The sequence below is a fragment of the Rhagoletis zephyria genome, unplaced genomic scaffold (assembly GCF_001687245.7).
Source record: "Rhagoletis zephyria isolate East Lansing unplaced genomic scaffold, Rhagoletis_zephyria_1.1 Rzeph_scaffold_02426, whole genome shotgun sequence".
Taxonomy (NCBI): domain Eukaryota; kingdom Metazoa; phylum Arthropoda; class Insecta; order Diptera; family Tephritidae; genus Rhagoletis; species Rhagoletis zephyria.
The window spans coordinates 14,940-35,781 of record NW_016159510.1 but is presented as its reverse complement, the minus strand read 5'-3'; the positions used below and the strand labels follow the sequence as shown (position 1 = coordinate 35,781).

Below are 20,842 nucleotides of genomic sequence, written 5' to 3'. Positions count from 1 at the left end.
TGAAGTTGCAAGTTTTTACTGGATTTTACTGGATAAATTTTTACTTGTAAGAATTTGCCAGTACGAAAAACAGCTGATCGCATGTTGCTGGATGAAATTTAAACTAATAAGGAAACTGTTTGTGACATTTTATTGTGGAAATTCACAAAATAAACATATTTAAATATAAAATATATTGTTTTATTAGGAATATGCTGCGAATAAACAACCAATTTATCAGCTGCTCATGAAACTTGCAAACTATTACTGGAAAAGCGTTCACGTACTTTTTTGTAAATTTTTTATCTGAGAGCGAATTCTTAGAAATTTAGTTACTGGAGAGTTGCTGGCAAGTTACTGGATAATTTGTAAAAAAACACAACTACTCACTCAACCGACAATGTTTTTTCAATGATATCGCACGTTATGTTTGGAAATAAATGAGTGCGAGTGTGTACAGATGTAAAAAGAAAGCGAGTGACTTAAAATGTAATTTGAGTGTATCCATGCAGCTCCCTGGTATTTATTTATACATGTAAATAGTGTTTATTTTTTTCCTTTTGTTTACCACAAACTGTTATGAAAAAAGAATATCCTTTGATTAAAAAAAAGATTTAGTGCTTTTAGTACGGTAAAACGCTCTTTTTTCCAAGGTTTGGTGCTTTTTGAAATTCAAAAGTTGGCAACACTGGTTTTTAGGTCCTAAAAATCCGTTCCCTGGTTATGACATAATTAATTTTTCATCCCTTAAAAATTACACAAAAAATCCACTTGTTTTTATAGCCCAGTAAAACTAGATAAATTTAGTAGAAAATTTGAAAAAAATTTGTACCAGCGATTTTTTGATGAAGTTTACTTCTATTTGACACGTAGATCATGGATCCACAGTCTTGTCCCTAAATTTCATTTGGCAACATTCCGCCATCTTGGATTTAAGTTTTTTGGGTTTTTTTACGGATTGCAAGCTTATGTTGCATTTTTCATAAAAAAATGGTTAAATAAAATATGTAGAGAATTTAATTACCCACATTTTTTATATAGAAGCTTTTTAAAAAAATTGAATTTTTTATTGTAAAAAATTAGCAAAAACTGCGAAAAAATTTTACATTGTCACGGTTTTGCAAGTTTTTGACAATTTCTGTTGAAAATACATAGCATACTGAAATTCCAAAGCTGTAGAGCATTTCATTCTTCACAACTTTTATACCTACATTTTTTTGTACGACGCTTAGATCACGGCCGAGAACATGCCAAACATAGAGATTATACTGTAAAATTAGATTAATTTGGTAGGAAAAAAAATAAAAAATTTGTAACAGCGATGTTTTGATGCAGTTTACTTCTATTTGACTCGTAGATCATGGATCCACAGTCTCGCCTCTAAATTTCATTTGGCAACACTGCACCATCTTGGATTTACATTTTTTTGCGATTTGCAAGCTTATTTTGCATTTTTCGTAAAAAGTGGTTAAATACAAATATGTATACTTTTGTCATATAGAAGGTTTTTTAAAAAAACATCTTTTATTGTAAAAAGTTAGCAAAAACTGCAAAAAATGTTGGGGAATTTACATAGTGTTACACTCGCAAACATAGTTGACCGCGAAAATAAGTCTACGTGTACTTCTTCACCGTCAAATATTTTAACGCGTCTTTCTTTGCCGTCAACTATGCCTGTTTATGGCATCTGAACTTAACTTAACGGAACGAAAAACTTAGAGAATCAAATGGAAACAGATTTCGACGTTGCTTTAAGTTACGCTAAGTTTCGGCTGTTCAATTATAAGCAACATCCATTTAACAGAATTTTTAAGTGAGAGCCGTAAGTTACGTTAAGTTGCCATAATCAGACCATAAGAGTCTTTCTTCACTGAAGTTTTTTATGCGCCTTTTTTCGCCTTTATTCGTGTCTAGTGACGATATATTGTATGTCTAAATTTTTGCGATAATTTTTCAAGTTCGTTTCTCTTTGTTTTGTTTTAAACTGTATTCAGCGATACTTGTCTTTTTATTCTAAGAACAAAATTGTATGTTTTGATTCGATGCTTCAGAAACGTCCCGGCTTATGTCCACAGCAATGTGGTCACCGTAAGTATGTGTACACCCACCCAATTGCACTGCCCATAATAAAAATTTGATTATACAAATATCATCTAATATTATCATTCAACAGTTCTAATGTGACCTGGGCTTAGGAGGAAAAAATATTATTTTAATTATGAATAAATTTACATACATATGCATTTGGTTTATGTGACATGCGTAGATATTTTAGTATGTTTACTAGTGCATTATATTTACTTATGTAAATATGTATGTATATTTTTAATCATATTTAATGGTTTGACTTTTTTAGCTACAAAAGCTAGTTTTTATAGCATATAGGCCTTGCATTTTTTGCTCTTCGCTGCATTTTTATAACTCTGTATTAATTAAAAAAAAAAACACTGCCAGGGTTAGAACAAATCGCACACCGTCTTCAAAAGAGTCACAACTCAAAATTTTACATTTTTGAAATTATGCGCTAAAAATGTACACAGAACTTTTATTTACCTCTCAGCAAAAGCCAGAACAAATTTTTTTATAATTTGTTAGAAAAACCTAAGGTAAAATCGCCCTTGCCAATATGATTAGCATGTGCTATGAAATAGTTTTTCGCATTTTCTGACGAACGTATTATTTTCAGTTGTGACTCTTTTGAAGACGGTGTGCGAAATGTTGTGTTAAAGTACTATGTATATACATACATAGTTTTCGTTTTCTCAATAGTTCAGTCTCTCGTTTTAAGTATTTTAAAGACAATAACACGTTACATATATACGTATGTGGGACTACCTAATTTGTATGTAGATATGTAAATAAGTTTGTGCATTAAGTTGAAATGTTAATTATGCGCGTGAATTACCTGACAGCGCGAGTAGAGAAAAGTGCAACCAATATACATATGTGCAGAGCCTGATTATAACACGGGGCCGCGGCCCAGGGCCCCACATGACGATCCCGAAAAAGTTAGTTGTTTGATAATTCTTAATATCCAAAAACGGTTTTTGCCTTGGAATAGTGGAACTACTAACTCAATGTGACTCAGTTTTTTCTACTATATTCGCAGAACACATAAATTTGTTGTGGCAAAATTACTCCCAGAAATTATCTCACGGTTCAAAAAAAGCAAATACTACTCCTTCTCTGACGAATCAGCTCCTGATCTGACACATATCGACCGATTGCCCGTCCTATCAAAATACACGGAGGACATCAGACCAGTCGAACGATTTTTAACATTTCTTTCAATTGTGGCCACACTGGAAAAAATGGCGGATGCTCTATGTGCTACAGTTTTTAAAGGAACACGAAATGGTTATAAAGTATTGACGTGGTCAGTCATACGACACTGAATATGATCCAAAAGCAATGACCAGTGCATGCCCCACGGCGGTCGTTTTTTCTAGCAAATTTTTGTATTTTTCACATTTTTGGCAGTGGAATATGAAATTGTCAGATGAACGCATGCCCGAGGACTGGAATTTGAGTTTGCTCCACCACATAGATTACTAGATCTTATCGAGCGTATTGTGTGAATGACTGAAGCCCACCTTCAACGAACTGATTGAGCCTTATCAGTGTGGCTTTAGACCCAGAAAATCCACTACAGACCAGGTATTCACAATACGCCAAATCTTGGAAAAGACCCGCGATAAATGGATCGACACACACCATCTATTTATCGCAGTTCTACAGTACTAAAAGGAGTTGCGTATACGCCACCAATGTCTGAATTTGGCATCCCTCCGAAATTAATATGCCGGTAAGGGTATGTGGGCAAAAGCATGGACGATGACAACATCCGATGAGGTTGCTCTTGGAGTATTCGAGAGAAAGATTTTGAGCTTTACAACGACATGGGCATAGTACAGCGAATTAAAATAAAGCGGATCCGCTTGCTTGGTCATGTCTTTCGAACGGACACCGATGCTCCAGCTCTGATAGTATTCAACTCAAAACCCGCTGGTGGTAGCAGAGGAAGAGGGAGGCCTCCAATTGGATAGAAAGATCAAGTGGGGAAGGACTTGGCTTCACCTAGCATTTCCAAGTAGCGGCAGTTGGCACAGAAGAGAAACGACTCGGACTGAGTGGGGTGAACTTCGTAGCCACTGTAGAGATAGGAGGCTGGTGTGAGGGCATGAGGAGTTCTGGCTCGGTGAATCTCTTGTAAATAAGCAGGTTGCGACTAAAAGCCTGATTATGGCAACTTAACTTAACTTAACGGAACGTAGAACTTAGGAAATCAAAATGCTACAGATTTGACTTGGCATTAAGTTACGTTAAGTTTCGGCTGTTCAATTATAAGCAACATCCATTTAAGAGAATTTTTAAATGAGAGCCTGTAAGTTACGTTAAGTTGCCATAATCAGACCATAAGCCGCTGCTATTGCACATCACTTCCTCAAGAACTGTGGCGGAGTGCAGGGCAGCTCTGGATTTGCTACATCCTGGTACCGACATACATCTGTACTGAGCTCCGGGCACACAGGCATCTCGGACAACGAGCCTTTCCAATGAAAGCGCTCTGTCGGAAACTATGCTGGTAGAGAAAGTGTAGATTTCCACAAAAATTGTGTAGGAGCCACAAAAAAAACAAAAATTTTATTATTAAATAAAGTTATTATTAGAAATTAAAAACATTAATTTTATAATTATTCTAATGTAAGTAACATAGATATTAAAGAAAATTCAAAAGATTCCTTTTGCCAAATTTTAAAATCTGGTTTTAAGTCAGTTAAAGCCGTTCGTAACAGTTCTGTTAAATGTTGGTTAGTCAATAGATACGTTCGTTTAAAATCTACAGTAAAAATGTCCAACAGCAAAATTCCGGCGAAATGTCATCTGTTCTCTCAAAAGAGAAAAATATCCAAAATAGGACGCGAACAGAAAATTTGCAGAAACTTGCAAGTTAGACGAACACCTGATAGAAATTTTGTTTACGTTCAAAAGTATAAAATTGAAAACGTAAGAAAACCAATCCCGAAGTCTTATCCTGACCCAGTTCACTGACTAAACGAATAATTACTTACTTCTTACAAGCTTAATTAGTCGCATTTTACTATTTTAACTTCCAAACCATCAAATTTAATATAGGGATTTGCGTAAATTCCAAACTGCTGTTTTTGATCAGCTGTTTTCTTTTTGGCAAATAGCTGTTGGCTAAAATTTGTCCAGCAGAAACTAGCAGCTTTCCCTCAAAATGAAATGTCATTTTGCTCTCTCAATTTCCCCTACTTTGCAAGTTTTTTGCGTACGCGAACACAAAAGCTGATAGTTCTTATGACTTTCAATAACACTATAGGGAGGCAAAAATATCACAGCTAAACGACCAAACACGTAACTTAATTTTTGCCTCTGGATTACGATTGCGTTTTCAGAAAATCCGTATCACGTCAAAATTTTGAGATATTTTGAAAATCAGTACAGAGCCATAAAAATCAGCTCATTTTTAAGCGCATTTTTTATTATTAACAATATAACAACCAAATTACAGCGCATTAATTAGAAAAAAAAAAAATAACTTATAGACTTTTAAATACGTATAGTATTATCAATACAAAAATTCATTACCTCAAAACAAATCAATGGTATTACGTATGTATGTACAGCTGTGCTCAGGAAAATAGTAGTAAAATGTATTGACAGGTTTTGAAAATTTTTTCTTTCCATCCTTAATTTAATTTTTTTATAAAAATATAGTTAATTCTATAACAAAAGACATGTGAGTTGAAGTCTCAAACTTTCTAGAAAATTTATAAGAATTTAGAAAATAAAAAAAAATTTGTAGCCCATTCAGTTTCAGTAGAAGACGAGCTCGAGTCAGAATCTGTTTGCATATTTTAAGCTACAAATTTAAAACATATTTAGTTGGTGTGCTTATTAAATACAACATTCACATTAAAATGTTGACTAAAAGGTATATTACCGAATTATTGCTAAACGAATTTTCGAGTACGAATGAAATTTAATAGTGTTAAATGTGTATGTGCAAGTAAAATTACAGGTGGTCGAACATCAAAAATCAAAGTAAAGCTACATATATCATATCCAAGAGTCGGTAGTTTGCACCTTTTCCAAATTTTTAGAACTTACATTGCACCGTAGCAGTAGTCGTTTTAAGTTTGAAATACTTACAGCTGATTTCTCAGTGGATGTTTAATTATAATCGAAAGATTATCTTTTATTGTCATCTTCTCAGTGTACTTAATATATGATTAACTCACCACCACCTTTCATAAGATTTATTAATAGCGAAACCAGCTTTTCCTGTGAATCCTGTAAAACCTGCAAATCGTGAAGTTGGGTTGGGTTGAATCCAAACAGTTTGTTATTTTGCGAAATCCAGAAAACGAAACAATTGCAAGCTGACACCTTTTTAATAATGGTTTAAATTTAATTAATGCTTTCAATCTGCTCACATGTATGAGTTGTCAAAAACCATTGTTTTGAACATGTAAACCTCAAGTAAATGTCAATTACACTAATTTACAAAAGTATTAAATGTAAAAATCAGTACAAACTCAAAAAATCAGTAGATTTTGCGTACTGATTTTGGGTCTCTTAAAAATCGGTACAATAGAAAAAAATCAGCACACGTACTGATTAAATCAGCGCATCTGGCCACCCTAATTACACCTGGTAAATATGGGAACACTTCTCGTCTTAATTCGCTCTGGATTTTGTTAGCTCGGAATAAAGTAGAATTTTGGTTTTGTATGAATTTTTCGAGTGCTTTTTTACCAGGGAGTCAACCAATTCTTTTAAATAACTATTCATGAAAGCTACGTCACAAAAATATACATATTCTTTTATAAAGTTTGTAATAGAAAGTGGTAAATTCACTAACCGGTGTACCATTGAATGGAATGATGCATGTTTATGTTGTACGGAACAATGCAAATCACTGGTAATAACACGTTTTGTACTAGTTTCTTTGTGATATACACTAATATCAAATCTATCTTCTTCTCGTGTTAACTGCAAGTCTAAAAAGGCAAGTTTACAGTCTTTTTCGGTTTCAACTGTGAAGTTTATTGACGGCGATTGGTTGTTTAAAACATTTAAAAGATTAATTAAATCGTCCCTTTTCACCAATGCAAAACAAACAGGTGTAATGAATAAATTAAATAATAGCCTTAAGAAGCAGTGTACTCAAACATTAAAAAACTTAAAAATGTGCTCGGATCGACGAAAGACAAAATAGATTGTCTGAAAAAGTCTGGAATTTATTCCATTGAGTGTGGTGATTGTCACAGAAAGTACATCGGGCAAACAAAAAGGAGTATAGAAAAAAGAGTAACATCAAACAGTTTAACTTACGGGAATCAGCTGTAGCTGAGCACGTAATTACAAGTCGACACCAGTGATGGAAAAGTAGGTGTTCTGATTATTCTTATTAAAAAATTCGAAATTTTTACGAAAATTTGTTGAATTTTTTTTAAATTGCATAAATTTTTAAGGCAGTGTCAATCGGTTGATACATTTGTACAGACTATCACATTTTTATACTGGGCTATTGGTACAAAATAAAAAAATGGGAAATTTTTTTTGTAGTCAAAGGATTGGTACAATACAGCGATGTTCTGTTGAAAAATTTCAACAAATTAATTTTCGTGATTGGGATAAAGAAAAACATTTGGGTATTCACAGGATACGATTTGCACCAAATTTTGGCAAATAACCAATCGTGTGACACTGCCTTTAAACTTGTGTTTAGACGGATGTTGTTAAAGAATGAACTATAAAAAACTAACCAAAATTAAATAACAAAAAAAAAATAATATTTTAAAACTTGTGAAAATTTGGTGCAGCTATAATTTTTTCGACTACTGTACATTAGACTGCATCGCCACAAAAAAAGTTGCGGTTTTTCCGGCGGGATTACCAAACCTAGCATATTTTAAGACTTCTACCAAAATATTGCGGAAAAATATTAAGATTTTCGTGAGCTGGACCGGGTCGAAAATACCTCTAAAAATGTAGTTTTTTATGAATAAAAATAGTTTCTTAAAGGATTTTCTGGAAAAAATCCCCCCAAATGACTAAACAGTTTAAGCTTAAAAAGTTTGCATAAAAATATTAAAAAAAAATTTCTACGGAATCATAATAATGAGATTTTTGATGCTGTTTTTTTTAACTTTTTTCAAAGATTTGTGTAAGAAAAACTGGAATAACTGCTTTACCGATATAGACTTATGAGGTATCAGTGGAGAGGTATTTTTGCACCCTCTTTATTTCTTTGCGAAAAAACTCATTCACGTCCCAAATTTTGTTTTATCAAATACCAACACATCTTAATTCAACATGGAATGACACGCGTTTATCTTACCTTCCTCTTTCATACTTTAAATGAGCTTATTCGCAAAAAAATTAAAAGTCTAAATTGGTAAGGTTTTGGCTGAGTTATTCAAGTTTTTCTTAAACCAGTCTTTGAAAAAAGGTCAAAAATAGCATCAAAAATCTCATTATTATGATTCCGTAAAAAAAATTTTCAAAATTTTTTCATGCAAACTTTTTAAGCTTAAACTTTTTAGTAATCTCAGGTATCTTCAAAAACAAAAAATATCTAAAAAAAAAACTTTTTATTAATAAAAAACTCAATTTTTGGAGGTATTTTCAAATCGGTCCAGCTCACGCAAATCTTAATATTTTTGCGTGATATTTTGCGGAAGTCTTAAAATATAATAGATAGTAGCACAATGCCACTAAGTGCTAAAATTTTCAGGCAATAGCCTCATGCGATTATCGATTATATTTTTTGTTGTTTGTGTGAAATATTTTATTTTTATCAGTATTTTTCTTTGAATCAAAATATGTTGAATTAAAAGTGAAAATAAAAAAATATTTTGCCAGAAGGCCCCCCGAAAAAAAATCCTGGCTACGGCCCTGGGTACATATGTATATTAGGGTGGGTCAAAGAAGTCAAGTATTTTTTTTTGGATCCGACACATGAAAACTAGTTCCTAGGTACCTCTAGAAAGTACTTACCAAATCTGAGGTCTTAATATTAACGGGAAGATTATGCTCATCATAGTTTTCCAATTTCAATTTAGTCTCATATAAAAATGGTCATATTTTATCACCAATAGATCGTTAAACCAGTTGCATCGTCGCATTGAACCAGATGCAATTGAAGCGGATGCTTAACGATTAAATTGATTTATATTCAAATAGAAAAATTTTAATTTTATTTATTCAAGTTGAAAGATTGAAAGTTTGAATATTAATGAAAATTTTCTGTTTGATTCACGAACTACATAAATCACTTAAATCTAAAATTTCCAAAATTACAAAGTTGAAATGAACACAGTACAATAAAAGGTAATAACATAAATACAAAGAATTGTAGGGATACTCCCCCTTCTAGATAATTAATGTTATATAAATAAATTAAAAGTAACTCGTTTCTTATTTTATGTTGTGTTGTTCATTATATTAGTGTTTGTTTCAGGTGTTAGTTCTGTTTCAATAAAAGCCTGCCTATCGGAATTGTTTTAACTTCATTATTTACTTCAAGTTTAAAATATTTATTTTTTTTCACAACCTTATAAGGTCCTTATATGGTTGTTGCAATGATCTTTTATTAATAACACCCATAAAAACAAATTTACAAGTCTCCGAATCCTTAGATATATATACACCAGTATAAGAATTTTGATTGTGCTTTAAATTTGAATTAAAGTTTTTAAAATTTTCCCGTAAATTGCCTAAAATTTCGGTTGGAGAAAAATTTTCTTCAGATGGAAACACAAGTTCACCGGGTAGGCGTAAATTTTGACCAAAAACCATCTCAGATGGTGTGGCTGAAATACTTTCTTTATACATCGATCATAAACCAAGAATTATTATCGGTAGCTCATCATACCAATTGTTGGTTCCATTTCTAGCCATTATCGTAGCTTTCAACTGCCTATGGAATCGTTCTACCATACCATTCCCTTGAGGATGATATGCAGAAGTTGTAATGTGATGACTACCAAGCAGTTTTGTTAGTTCCGAAAAGAATTTTGACATAAACTGAGTACCCTGATCTGTAATGATTTTTAACGGTACCCCAAAACGAAAAACATATTCCCTGAACAATTCATTTGCAACGACTGCCGCTGAAATGTCCTTTATTGCGTATGCCTCAGGCAAACGTGTGAATCCGTCAACTATTGTAAAAATGTACCGATGTCCTTTCGATATAGGCAGAGGTCCAATAATATCTAAATAAATATGCTCAAATCTACTTTTGGGACTCGGAATATTAATTACCGGAAAAATAGTGTAACGATTAAATTTCGATTTTTGACAATTTTACATTCTTTTGACCAAATATTAATTTCTTTGTGCATTTTTAGCCAACAGTACTTTTTAGTAATTTGAACACGTGTAGCTTTTTTACCAGGATATGTAATGTTGTTTAACATAGTAAACACTAAACTGTTTGGGACAAACGTTCTAGGATTCTCACCTGTCATTTCACACCAAATATTAAAATTTAAAAGTGGAATTTGAATTAATTTAAGGTTATTTATGTGATGTGTCTCCAGATTTTAAATTATTCAGTTCCTCGTCCTGTTCTTGTTCATTTTGTAAAATTTTGAAATTCAGTTCTGTATTCTTCATTGCATCAACTTCGAAAGCTCGAGATAATGTGTTAGCTACAATAATTTCTTGTCCTTTAATATATCGTACATCGTTAGTAAATTGTGCAATGAATTCCATATGTCTAGTTGGTCTTGGACTACGTTCAGTTTTTGAACTCAAAGTAAATATCAAAGGCTTGGGATCTCTTAAACCTGTAAATTGTCGTCCTTCTAAACGATAGCGAAAATGGTTAATGTTCAAATAAATAGCTAACAACTCCCTGTCATATGCACTGTACTTAATTTCGGATGAAAAAGGTTCTTAGAAAAAAAAAAAAGCTAGTGGCTCTGATTTGTTATCAAACATTTGATGTATGACACCACTAATTGCCCGTATGCATCCACATTTAAAGAGAGTTTGGCATCTTTGTTAAAAGGGTTTAACAATATCGTAGACGCAAACTTTTCTTTAATGCTTTCAAAGGCTTTATTTGTTGTGTCATTCCAAATTAAGGCCTTGTCACGTTTCTTATTCGTTCGAAACTCAGCTAATTTTGGTATGTATCGATGGTAATAGTTAACTTCTGTGTCTGTATAATAGATTGTGGACGTTCAAAATTGCGAATAGCTATCACTTTTTCGTCGGGGGGTCCAATTCCCGCCCCTAATATATTATGTCCTAAAAACCCAACACTTCTAACACCGAAAGTACATTTACTTGGTTTGATATTTAACCCGTACTCTGTTAGGCGCTGGAAAAGTATACGGAGATCTTTAAAATGCCGAAAACAATAAATGTAAAAACAAAATCTAAACCACTAACTACTTCATTAATAAATCTTTGCGCTGAATTTCTTAATCCGAAAGGCATTCGCATAATTTCAAACATACCGAATGGTGTCGTTATTGCAGTTTTATGGATATCCTCTTCTGCCATTGGAATTTGGTGGTAGGCTCTTACCAAATCTGATTTCGAAAATATATACTTTTTTCTGAGATTCATGTTGAAATCGTGAATATGAGCTAAAGGGTAACGGTAGGGTACAGTCACAACGTTAAGTCTCCGAAAATTACCACAAGGACGCCAATAATTTAGTACTTTTTTAGGTACTAGATGCAGTGGAGATACTACACAAGAATTCGAAGGTTTACAAATCCCTGTCCTCACTAAAAAATCGAATTCAGTCTTCGCTACTTTGAATTTAATCGGATCCAAGCGCCTTGGCTTGGAGAATGGAAGACTTCCTTCAGTAAAAAGTATGTGAACGGTAGAATGTTTAACCGGTTTCGAATAATCTGCTTCAGCGATCAAAGAAGGAAACTCCTTCAACAATATTGTATACTTGTTCTCTACTACGAAAATTTTTGGAAGCGAAATGTTACAAACACATGAAACCATGTTAACCGAAAGACTTGTTACTGGATCAACTAAACGTTTGCATTTCATGTCCATTGAGAGACCGTATTTTCAAAGAAAATCTGCACCAATAATTGGATTCGCAATATCAGCTATGAGAAATGTAAATGAGAACTCGAGTCTTAAACCTAAATTTATATTTAAATTATTTTTACCAAACGTTGAAATCGTTGAACCGTTGGCTGCACTAAGAATTATATCTGAAGAACATTTTTTATGAGGAAATTTTGTTTTGTACAGAAATGTCTACTCCACTATCAGTCAAAAAATTTAGTTTGTTTGTTTTATCAAATATAAATAGGCGACACGGGGTAATATCTAAATTTCCGTTATTTGTCGCCACAACAATGGAGGACTTTAGTTTGACGAATTTTTGTTTTTAGAAAAAGCTCAAGGCTGTTGACATTTCTGAGCCTTATGACCAAATTTGTAATGGTATCTACATAACATCGTTTAAAGTACAAATCCGCGTATCCTCATTCTGCAAAACCGCGTAACTGACATTTGCTGCCAAAAATTGGATTTGCTGACAAAATTATCTTGATACGCGGTTTTGCCTTTTGTTGATACGCGGTTTTGTACTTTAAACGATAACCAATTTTGACTATCACGAGATTTGATCTTCTTCTGTATGGACTTCTAAAACAATTCCTATTTAATGATCTATATCTAAAATTTTGATTAATTTGTTGCTTAATACTAGAATTTAATTCAAGGGAAAGTTTATGAAAATTTTCGCACATAAGATTTGCCGTTTGAACTAAATTGCCAATAATTGTGTCTTGTGATTCAGAGTTGCTATTTTAGTTTTATCAATCGCTTCCCAAATATTATCAACTAGTTCCCCCAATTTATTTATATCATCGGTACTTGAACTAGCTAATATCGCATTCAGATTTTTGGCAAATTTTTTCAGCCAAAGTTTCTTTAAAATATCTCGACTAAAATTAGAACCTGCAAGCAGCATGAGCGACCGATAAAATTCAGAGGGTTCACGATCACCAATCTCTGAATCTGACAAAATTTTATCTAATTTTTTATTATCACTTGAAGAATGTCTTTCAATTAGGACTTTCTTTAGTTCCAAAAAATTGTTGTTATGCGGAGGATTTTGAATGAAATCTAATATTGTAACTATTACTTCTTGAGGAAGCTTGAGGATTATGTGTTCATATTTCGTAGTATCTTGTGTAATGTTTTTCATGTTAAATTGCATTTCTGTATAAACAAACCAAGCTTCTGGACAACTTTTCCAAAATTGCGGAAGCTTGACTGAGGTTGCATACTAGCGTGGGCCGAAAATCCGCTTTTTTAGAATTTTGGTTGGTAATAGAAAAAATATGGTTCATAATGATCTAAACACAATCCGTGAGAGAGATGCAAATTTTTGGTCAATATCTTAGGCTCGCCCAAGGCCATCAAAGTTCAAGTGCTAAAAAAAAATTTCTTAGCTTATTTCGATTCTCTACTAAAAAGGTCCATATACCTAGTTATATAGGACTAATACTTTCAAAGATACTTGCAATTTTATTTAAAAAATGTATTAATTAACATATTTATTAATTTTTATTTTTTAAGTACATTGAACTTTGATGGATTTTTGCGAGCCTAAGATATTGACCAAAAAATGTAATTTTTTAACACAGATTGTTTTTAGAGCAAACTGAACCATATTTTTGCTATTACCAATCAAAATTCTAAAAAAGCGGATTTTCGGCCCACGCTATAGCATAAACCTCATTATTATTTTGACTAGCATAAGGCTTTGCCAACTCCTCTTGAAAAGAGTTGTTTTGCAAATCTAAAACCGAGTCATTTAAATTATCAGCCCGTGTAGATGTATGTGTGTCATGTGGTGGTGAACGAAACATTATGACAAACTCTTCGTAAATAATCTCAGGAAAGGGGTGTTTACGATTTTAGAAACTGTTAGATATTTAATATATATTAAGTGAACGAAAGACTTAAGATACGAACTTGTATTGAAACAGTTTTGTTTAATATTAAATAATCATTAAATTAAGTTAATACCAATGAACGTATAATAATAGAATACGTCGCAACTTTAATTTAAAAATATAAATCAGCACTAAAAGTTATTTTAGTTCCAAAAGTATCATGAAATGGAGCTCACCAATCTGAAGATATATAGATCGTGAAAACTAAAATGAATAATCGTTGTGGATTTGTTTCTTGACTATTTGATGACTACAATTTAAAATATGTGCTAATATTAGGTTGAGGTTTGATTAATGAAAAAAATGTTGGTATTGTCGAAGTTGATGATCGACGATACTGATAAACGATAACAGAGCTCTATCCCGATTGGAATTACCACTATATTGTTTTTACAGTTTTTCCTGTTGCAATGTATAGACTCGTATAGTCGAAAAAAATAATAAGTTTTCTTCAAATCTGCAGTTTGTTCAACCAACGTAGGTTAGTTTCCGGAGATGTTTCGGTCGGACTCTAGGTTGAATGTAATTTTGCAGCCTTTGGTGTTGAAAGCATTTTCGGTTGTTCAAATTATTCTTTGGTATTTACTAATTAATTTAATTGTCCAGAAATTCATTGCGTCTTTATTTTCAGATGCAATTGAAGCGGATGCTCAAAGATAAAGTGTATTTATATTCAAATAGAAAAATTTAAGTTTTATTTGTTCAAGTTTAAAGATTGAAACTTTGAATAATAATGAAAATGAATGAACACAGTACAATAAAAGATAATAACACAAATACAAACCCTATAACCATCCTAACGGGGTAGCAGCGTTGGGAAACCTCATCAAAGGGTGGGTGGATACACACACTGATACCTAAAGTCGACAACTGGACAGATAGGGGACAGGGGGACCTCAATTTCTACCTAACGCAGATACTTAGTGGATATAGATTCCGAAACGCCATTAGTCCACACTGTCCGACTTGTGCTCAAGTCATAGAAAATGCATAGCACAATATGTTCTCATGCCCACGTTTCTCATATGTTAGAAATCGCTTAGAAAATGCACCAGAAAGTAGGCTCACGCTGAAAATTGGAAAGCTGTCTGAAATGCGCCAGCTATTATTGTGACTGAATTACGACACACCAATAACTTAGGCGTCAGTCCGTCCGTTATACTGAGGGGTCTTAATTGTCCTATATCACTCCTATGAAGTAATGATTAATCGGCGGTCCTGTAGTAGTGATTCTTTGAGGGAGTAGGCTAGGTTTAGCGGATTAAAGTGTCACACTCCAGATTTGATGCTTCCCCCTACTTAAAAAAAAAAAATATATACATATATATATCTAATATGTAAAAATCTCGTGTCACGGTGTTTGTGGTCGAACTCCTCCTAAACGGCTCGACCGATCTATATCAATTTTTTTGTGTATATATGGTACGTATGAGAATAGTATGTAAGGTACATTTCATACCGCTAGGTGCAGGGGGCGTGGCACGTCCCATACAGATGGGACGTGTTCATGGTAGAGTACTCGAACATTGTATAGAGATATTTGAAAACAGTCGCATAGTCATGGAGAAAAATTGTGGTCATTGGAAAAGGGGGCGTGGAACCTCCCATACAAACCGAGTTTTTCATACTGCATATCTCTGGAAGTGTTCACGGTAGAGTACTCGAACATGGTATGGTGATATATGAAATCAATCCCATACTCTTCGAGAAAATTTGGGCTATTTGAAAAAGGGGCGTGGCGCCTTTCAAACGCACTGAAACTATTACGTAACTTTTGCTAGGTCATTTAAGACTGCAATGGAAATATGCCTTCTGACAACAACCAAACTGTAATATTAGAAGATGAACGCGTCACTGAAAATCATGAACGTTAACTGTTGGTGAAAATGTTGGACCAAAATGTTTCAATACAAAAAATTAATTTTGGGCGGGACGAAGTTCGTCGGGTCTGCTAATATATATATATATGTATTTAGGTACCCGTATGTATGCGCGTTGCTTAGGGATCTGCTTGCAATTTTTCTAAACTGATTGCTTCGGCTGAGTGTCTTAGCAAAATCAAACGACGCTGTAAGCAAAAACAAATGATTTCATGTCTCTTTTCGATATTACTGTCTGCTTTCGCTGATTTATTTTTTAGGTCGCAGCTAAGCAATAGCAAATGTATTGAAAATGACCAAGAACTGCTTGCTTTAAAAAGCAAAAAAAGTGTTGCTTATACGTACGATTATACTAATTTGTAGTCAGCAATTCAAACCCTGCTTGTATGTTCCGAAGCAGGCATAACACGCCCGCGTTTCGTTGCAGAACAGTTCGGACTGTTGCTACATCATTATCTTGGACTAATCGCTGCATACCTTTAATGTAGGGTTGTTATCCGACCTCTTTTTCCCGGACACCGTCCTCTTTTTTAAGCATCTGTCTTCGGAAAAAATTTGTGTCCGGGGAAAGTCCTACATTTTGTGGCCTCACAAATTTTAGTTTTTCTTTTACAAAAGTATTTCAAACACTCAGATTAAAGTTCGCATTTGGAGTACCCTGTTATGTTTCTCATATTCTCTTAAAGTAGAATACTTCTTCCAACATCGTTACTGCGTTATTATAAAAGTATTGTGAATTTTGTGTAAAGAGATATACAAAAGCATGTAAGTTAATTTAAGCTGTATATTGCTCGCTAAGATTTGAAATATGTTCATATTTATTTTTGTAGATTCAAGCGCAAATGCGTTTTTAGTAACGTGTTAAAACAAAAATATCCGTTTATGGAAAAGGGAGATTTCGATTGGGAAGTAACTCGCACTTTGTGTTTGTCAAAAATGTCCATTGCTAATAAAGGTGTAAATGATATTATAGCTCATATCAATTCGCAAAAGCACAAAAAGAGCCATACGGGGAGAGCAACAACTACTCGGATTGACAATGTATTTTCGAAAGTGTCTACAAATAGGGAGCTACGTGTATGGCTTTCCACACCATATGTCATAATATGCCATTCTTATCACTAGATTGCACTATGGCTTTAAATAAGGCTTTATGTAAAAATTCGCAAAACGCGTTGAATGCAACTTGTAATAGACGCAAAGCTTTCGACAATAAAGTTTATAGAAGAAATTAAACAAATTTAATTTGTGAGTGTGTCAGCCGACACCAGTAACTACGGTGCAACAAAGTTATTGCCGATAGTTATTCAGTATTTCGATTCAAAAAGTAATGGCATCGAATCTAAAATTGTAAACATATTAACTATAAAAGACGAAAAATCGGACACCATTACTGAATGCATATTTTCCGATCTTGGATAACATGGTTTAAATACAAAATATGTTGCTTTTAGCGGCGACAATTGCAACACAAATTTTGGTGGAAAAGATAGGCCACAAAATGTTTTTGCAAAATTTAAAAATATACTGAAATGTATCAGGTGGCGACAAAATAAATCAAACACGTCCGTTCTTTGTAATGTGCAAAATCGAATGATGTCTTCGATCCGTTTTTTAATGCCGTATAGCGTCGCTTATACAAAACGGTTCTTACTCGCTGTAATTTAACCGATTTCTATTGGCTAGTTACAAGAGAGCCTTAAGGTCTAGTTAGAGTTTGAACATTTGTGAAACTTAAGGTCTAAATACAACCAAACTTTAGCAGATAAATCTTAAGTTCTAATTAGTTATAAGAACGCATGTGCACACGAACACCTACACACTTATGAGTCCTACAACTCGGCCGTCCTGACTTATAGAATCTCCTGATTGTACGGGGTGAATAAACTTTTTTTTTTTTTATGGGTTTTTACAGTTCGTTTTCCTATACTCGTACCATGGCTTTAAGTTTGTAACCGACCAAGTACCTTTGTAAGGTATTTAGGTCTGCTGAAATCCCTCTACGTCTTCTATTATGTAGCGATCGTTTTCTAAAATTTTCGATATTCTACTATACGGTCCCTTGAATTTAGGTATTAGTTTGCTAGATGCTCCTACTTGCGAGTTGATATTGGAAACTACCACGTAGTCACCTACATTGAACCTACGAGGCTCTCGTCGTTTGGCATCTGAGTATTCCTTGTTGTAATTTTGTGCTTTAACTTGTACTGATTTTACCTAGTGGTACCGAGTTCGCCGTTTGAATTGGTTCTAGTAAATTTTCTCTAAGCCTGTCTATAATTCTTCCTTTCTGTCTCACTCCGAACAGCAATACGCTGGGAAACTCTTTTGTTGCCTTATGCACTGTGTTGTTGATTGCGTGCTCCACAGACTCTAACACTTTTACCCACCCATTTTCCTTTTCAGAAACTATAATTTTTGCGATCATGGGTCCCAAGCTTTTCTTGACAATTTTAACTTGGCCTTTTGCTTGAGGTTAACTTGTGGCGACTTTTATATGCTCGACGTTGTTGTCTGTTAGAAATTCTTCGAATTCGTTTGAGGTAAAGCAGGTTCCTCGGTCTGATACTACGCATTTTGGCCTACCCTGAAGTAATCTTTTAATGCCGTAACCGCTTCTTTCGACATTGTAGTTTTTGCAGGGTAAAGGCGAACAAATTTAGTAAACGCGTCTATTATTACTAATATGTGTTTATGCTTTGTGGATTGGCTATGAATTGGACCGTAGTGGTCAATGTGTATCATTTCGAATGGTACATTTCCCTTTGGTATCATGTGTAAAAACCCTTTTTTCTACCGGTTTTGTTGGAAAACGCAATGCATTTTAAACAATTCTCAATGTCACTGGTTGCCTTTTTTCTGATGTTCGGAAACCAGTAACTCTTTTCTATAGTTCCCACAACTTTGTCTATTCCTAAATGTCCCATTTCCTCATGATACTTGTATAAAACGTGTTTTTCCATAGACTCTGGTACGTAAAAGAGTAGGTTTCTGTCCTTCTTCTTGTAAATTATCCCGTTTCTCATCTCGTAGTGACTGTCTTCGCTAACCTCTAGTTTCTTTTTTATTTTCCCCCTCTGTTCGTCTCTATTCTGGCATATTATCAGATTTTCCTCAAAAGTGTTTGCGTGCACCACTAGCACGTTATTTACTCTGCTTAGTGCATCCACATGTTGCATTCTTTTTCCTGCTCTGTGTTCAAGTTCATAATCGTAATTTTGTGTTCTAAAGCCCACCTCGCTATTCGCGGGTTCATATCTTTCTTATTGAGCGTCAATGTTAGTGAGTTATAGTCGGTAACAATTTGAAATTTTATGCCCTGCAAATAAATTCTGAACCTTTTTAGTGCATATACGATTGCAAGTGTTTCTAACTCGAAACTGTGATATTTCGATTCTGTGGCTGTCGTGCGCTTGGAGAAATAGAACACTGGATGAAGTTTATTGTCTTTTTTCTTCTGTAACAAAATTGCTCCAAAACCTAAAGCACTTGCGCCACAGTGCAACTCTGTTGCCTCGTTTGGGTCATAGATTGCCAACAAAGGTGATGCAATCAGTTTTTTCTTAAGGCTGTTAAAACACTCTAGCTCTGTATCTCCAAACTGAAATTTTTAATCTTTCTTCGTAAGATCGTGGTGGGGTTTGGCTATCGTTGAAAAATCTTTAATGAACCTCCGGAAATATGAGCATAAGCCCAGAAAACTTTGAACTTCGTGAACTTTAGTCGGGACTGCAAATGTTTCTATGGCCTTTAGTCCTTTTTAACCTGAATACCTTCACCAGTAATAGTGTAGCCAAGGTATGATACCCTCGACTGCAAAAACTCACACTTATCTAACCTTAATTCTAAGTTATTCTGAACGATCTTTAAAAACACTTTTTGTAATATTTCAAAATGCTCCTTTAAACTCTGCGTCGCTATCATAATGCCGTCCAGATAAACTATAACCTCTCCACTTCGAATCATGTCCGCAAAAATTTTGTTGATGAACTTTTGGAACGTTGCAGGTGCATTTTTGAGTCCGAATGGCAGACTTATGAACTCGTACTGCCCTAACGGTGTAGGAAAGGATGTGTATTTTATTGAGTCTTCGCCCATAAACACATGAAAAAATCCGTTCTTGAGGTCCAGCTTCGTGAATATTTTCTTGTTCGCTAATCTATCTAACAAATCGTCTATGAGGGGCATGGGGTAAATGTCCTTTGCTGTAACCTTGTTTAGTTTCCTATAATCAACACATAACCGAAGTTCACCTGTTTTCTTTTTGACTAACACTATAGGTGACACGAATTCCGATTCACTAGGTCGTAGATATTCATCTATTATATTCTGTAACTCCAACTTCCCCTTATATGCCAGTCTTCTCGGTGCGCACGCAAATGGCTTTTCATCAACTAGCGTCAGTTTCATTTCTTTTCTAACTAAAGGTTTGTCATGCCTCTTTGAATTTAGGTAAACTCTTGTAAAGATTTCGTTAAACAGTTTTTTATCATTGAATTTAATCTCTTCACCCAGTTTGAGATCTATGTCTGTTTCCTCGCCCATATCTATTGCCATAATTTCGCTTACGACACTTCTAACGTTATCGCTTTTATCTAGCTTATCAATTTCATTAATGTCTTTTACGCTATTAGTATTCTCGCACGAACCTTTCTTTGTTATATGTAACTTAACCATTTCCTTAACTTTATACGTTGTCTCAACTTTGTTATTGTTCTCCACTTTGTTCACACCATCTTGCTTAAAAATTTTTTCAGTTTCATACTTTTCCTCTACTTTGTTTACACTACTTACTGTCTCAATTTGCGCTACTCTATCCAAAAACTCGGCGTTTCCAATTTTTAACCTTGCATGACTTGCTTCGATAAAATCCCTACCTAACAAAGCTGTGTAACCAATACATCCATTCGGTACCACTAGAAATTCAATTAAAACTTCTTTATTCAGGACTTTCAAAATACATTTCATTTTCCCAATAACACATAAAACTGTTTT

General features: G+C 34.0%; 1 protein-coding gene across 1 annotated transcript in view; it reads right to left on the bottom strand.

Annotated features, from left to right (window-relative positions):
- LOC108366856 (probable cytochrome P450 4s3) overlaps positions 1-20,524 on the bottom strand; it is a 35,930-nt gene extending 15,406 nt beyond the window's left edge. Inside the window, exons 1-2 of the mRNA XM_017621329.1 lie at positions 19,686-20,524; positions 618-622 (exon numbers count right to left, since the gene is read on the bottom strand). Coding sequence (XP_017476818.1) covers positions 618-622; positions 19,686-20,524 — 844 coding nt within the window. The remainder of the gene's footprint in view (positions 1-617; positions 623-19,685) is intronic.
- Positions 20,525-20,842: the final 318 nt, after the last annotated feature.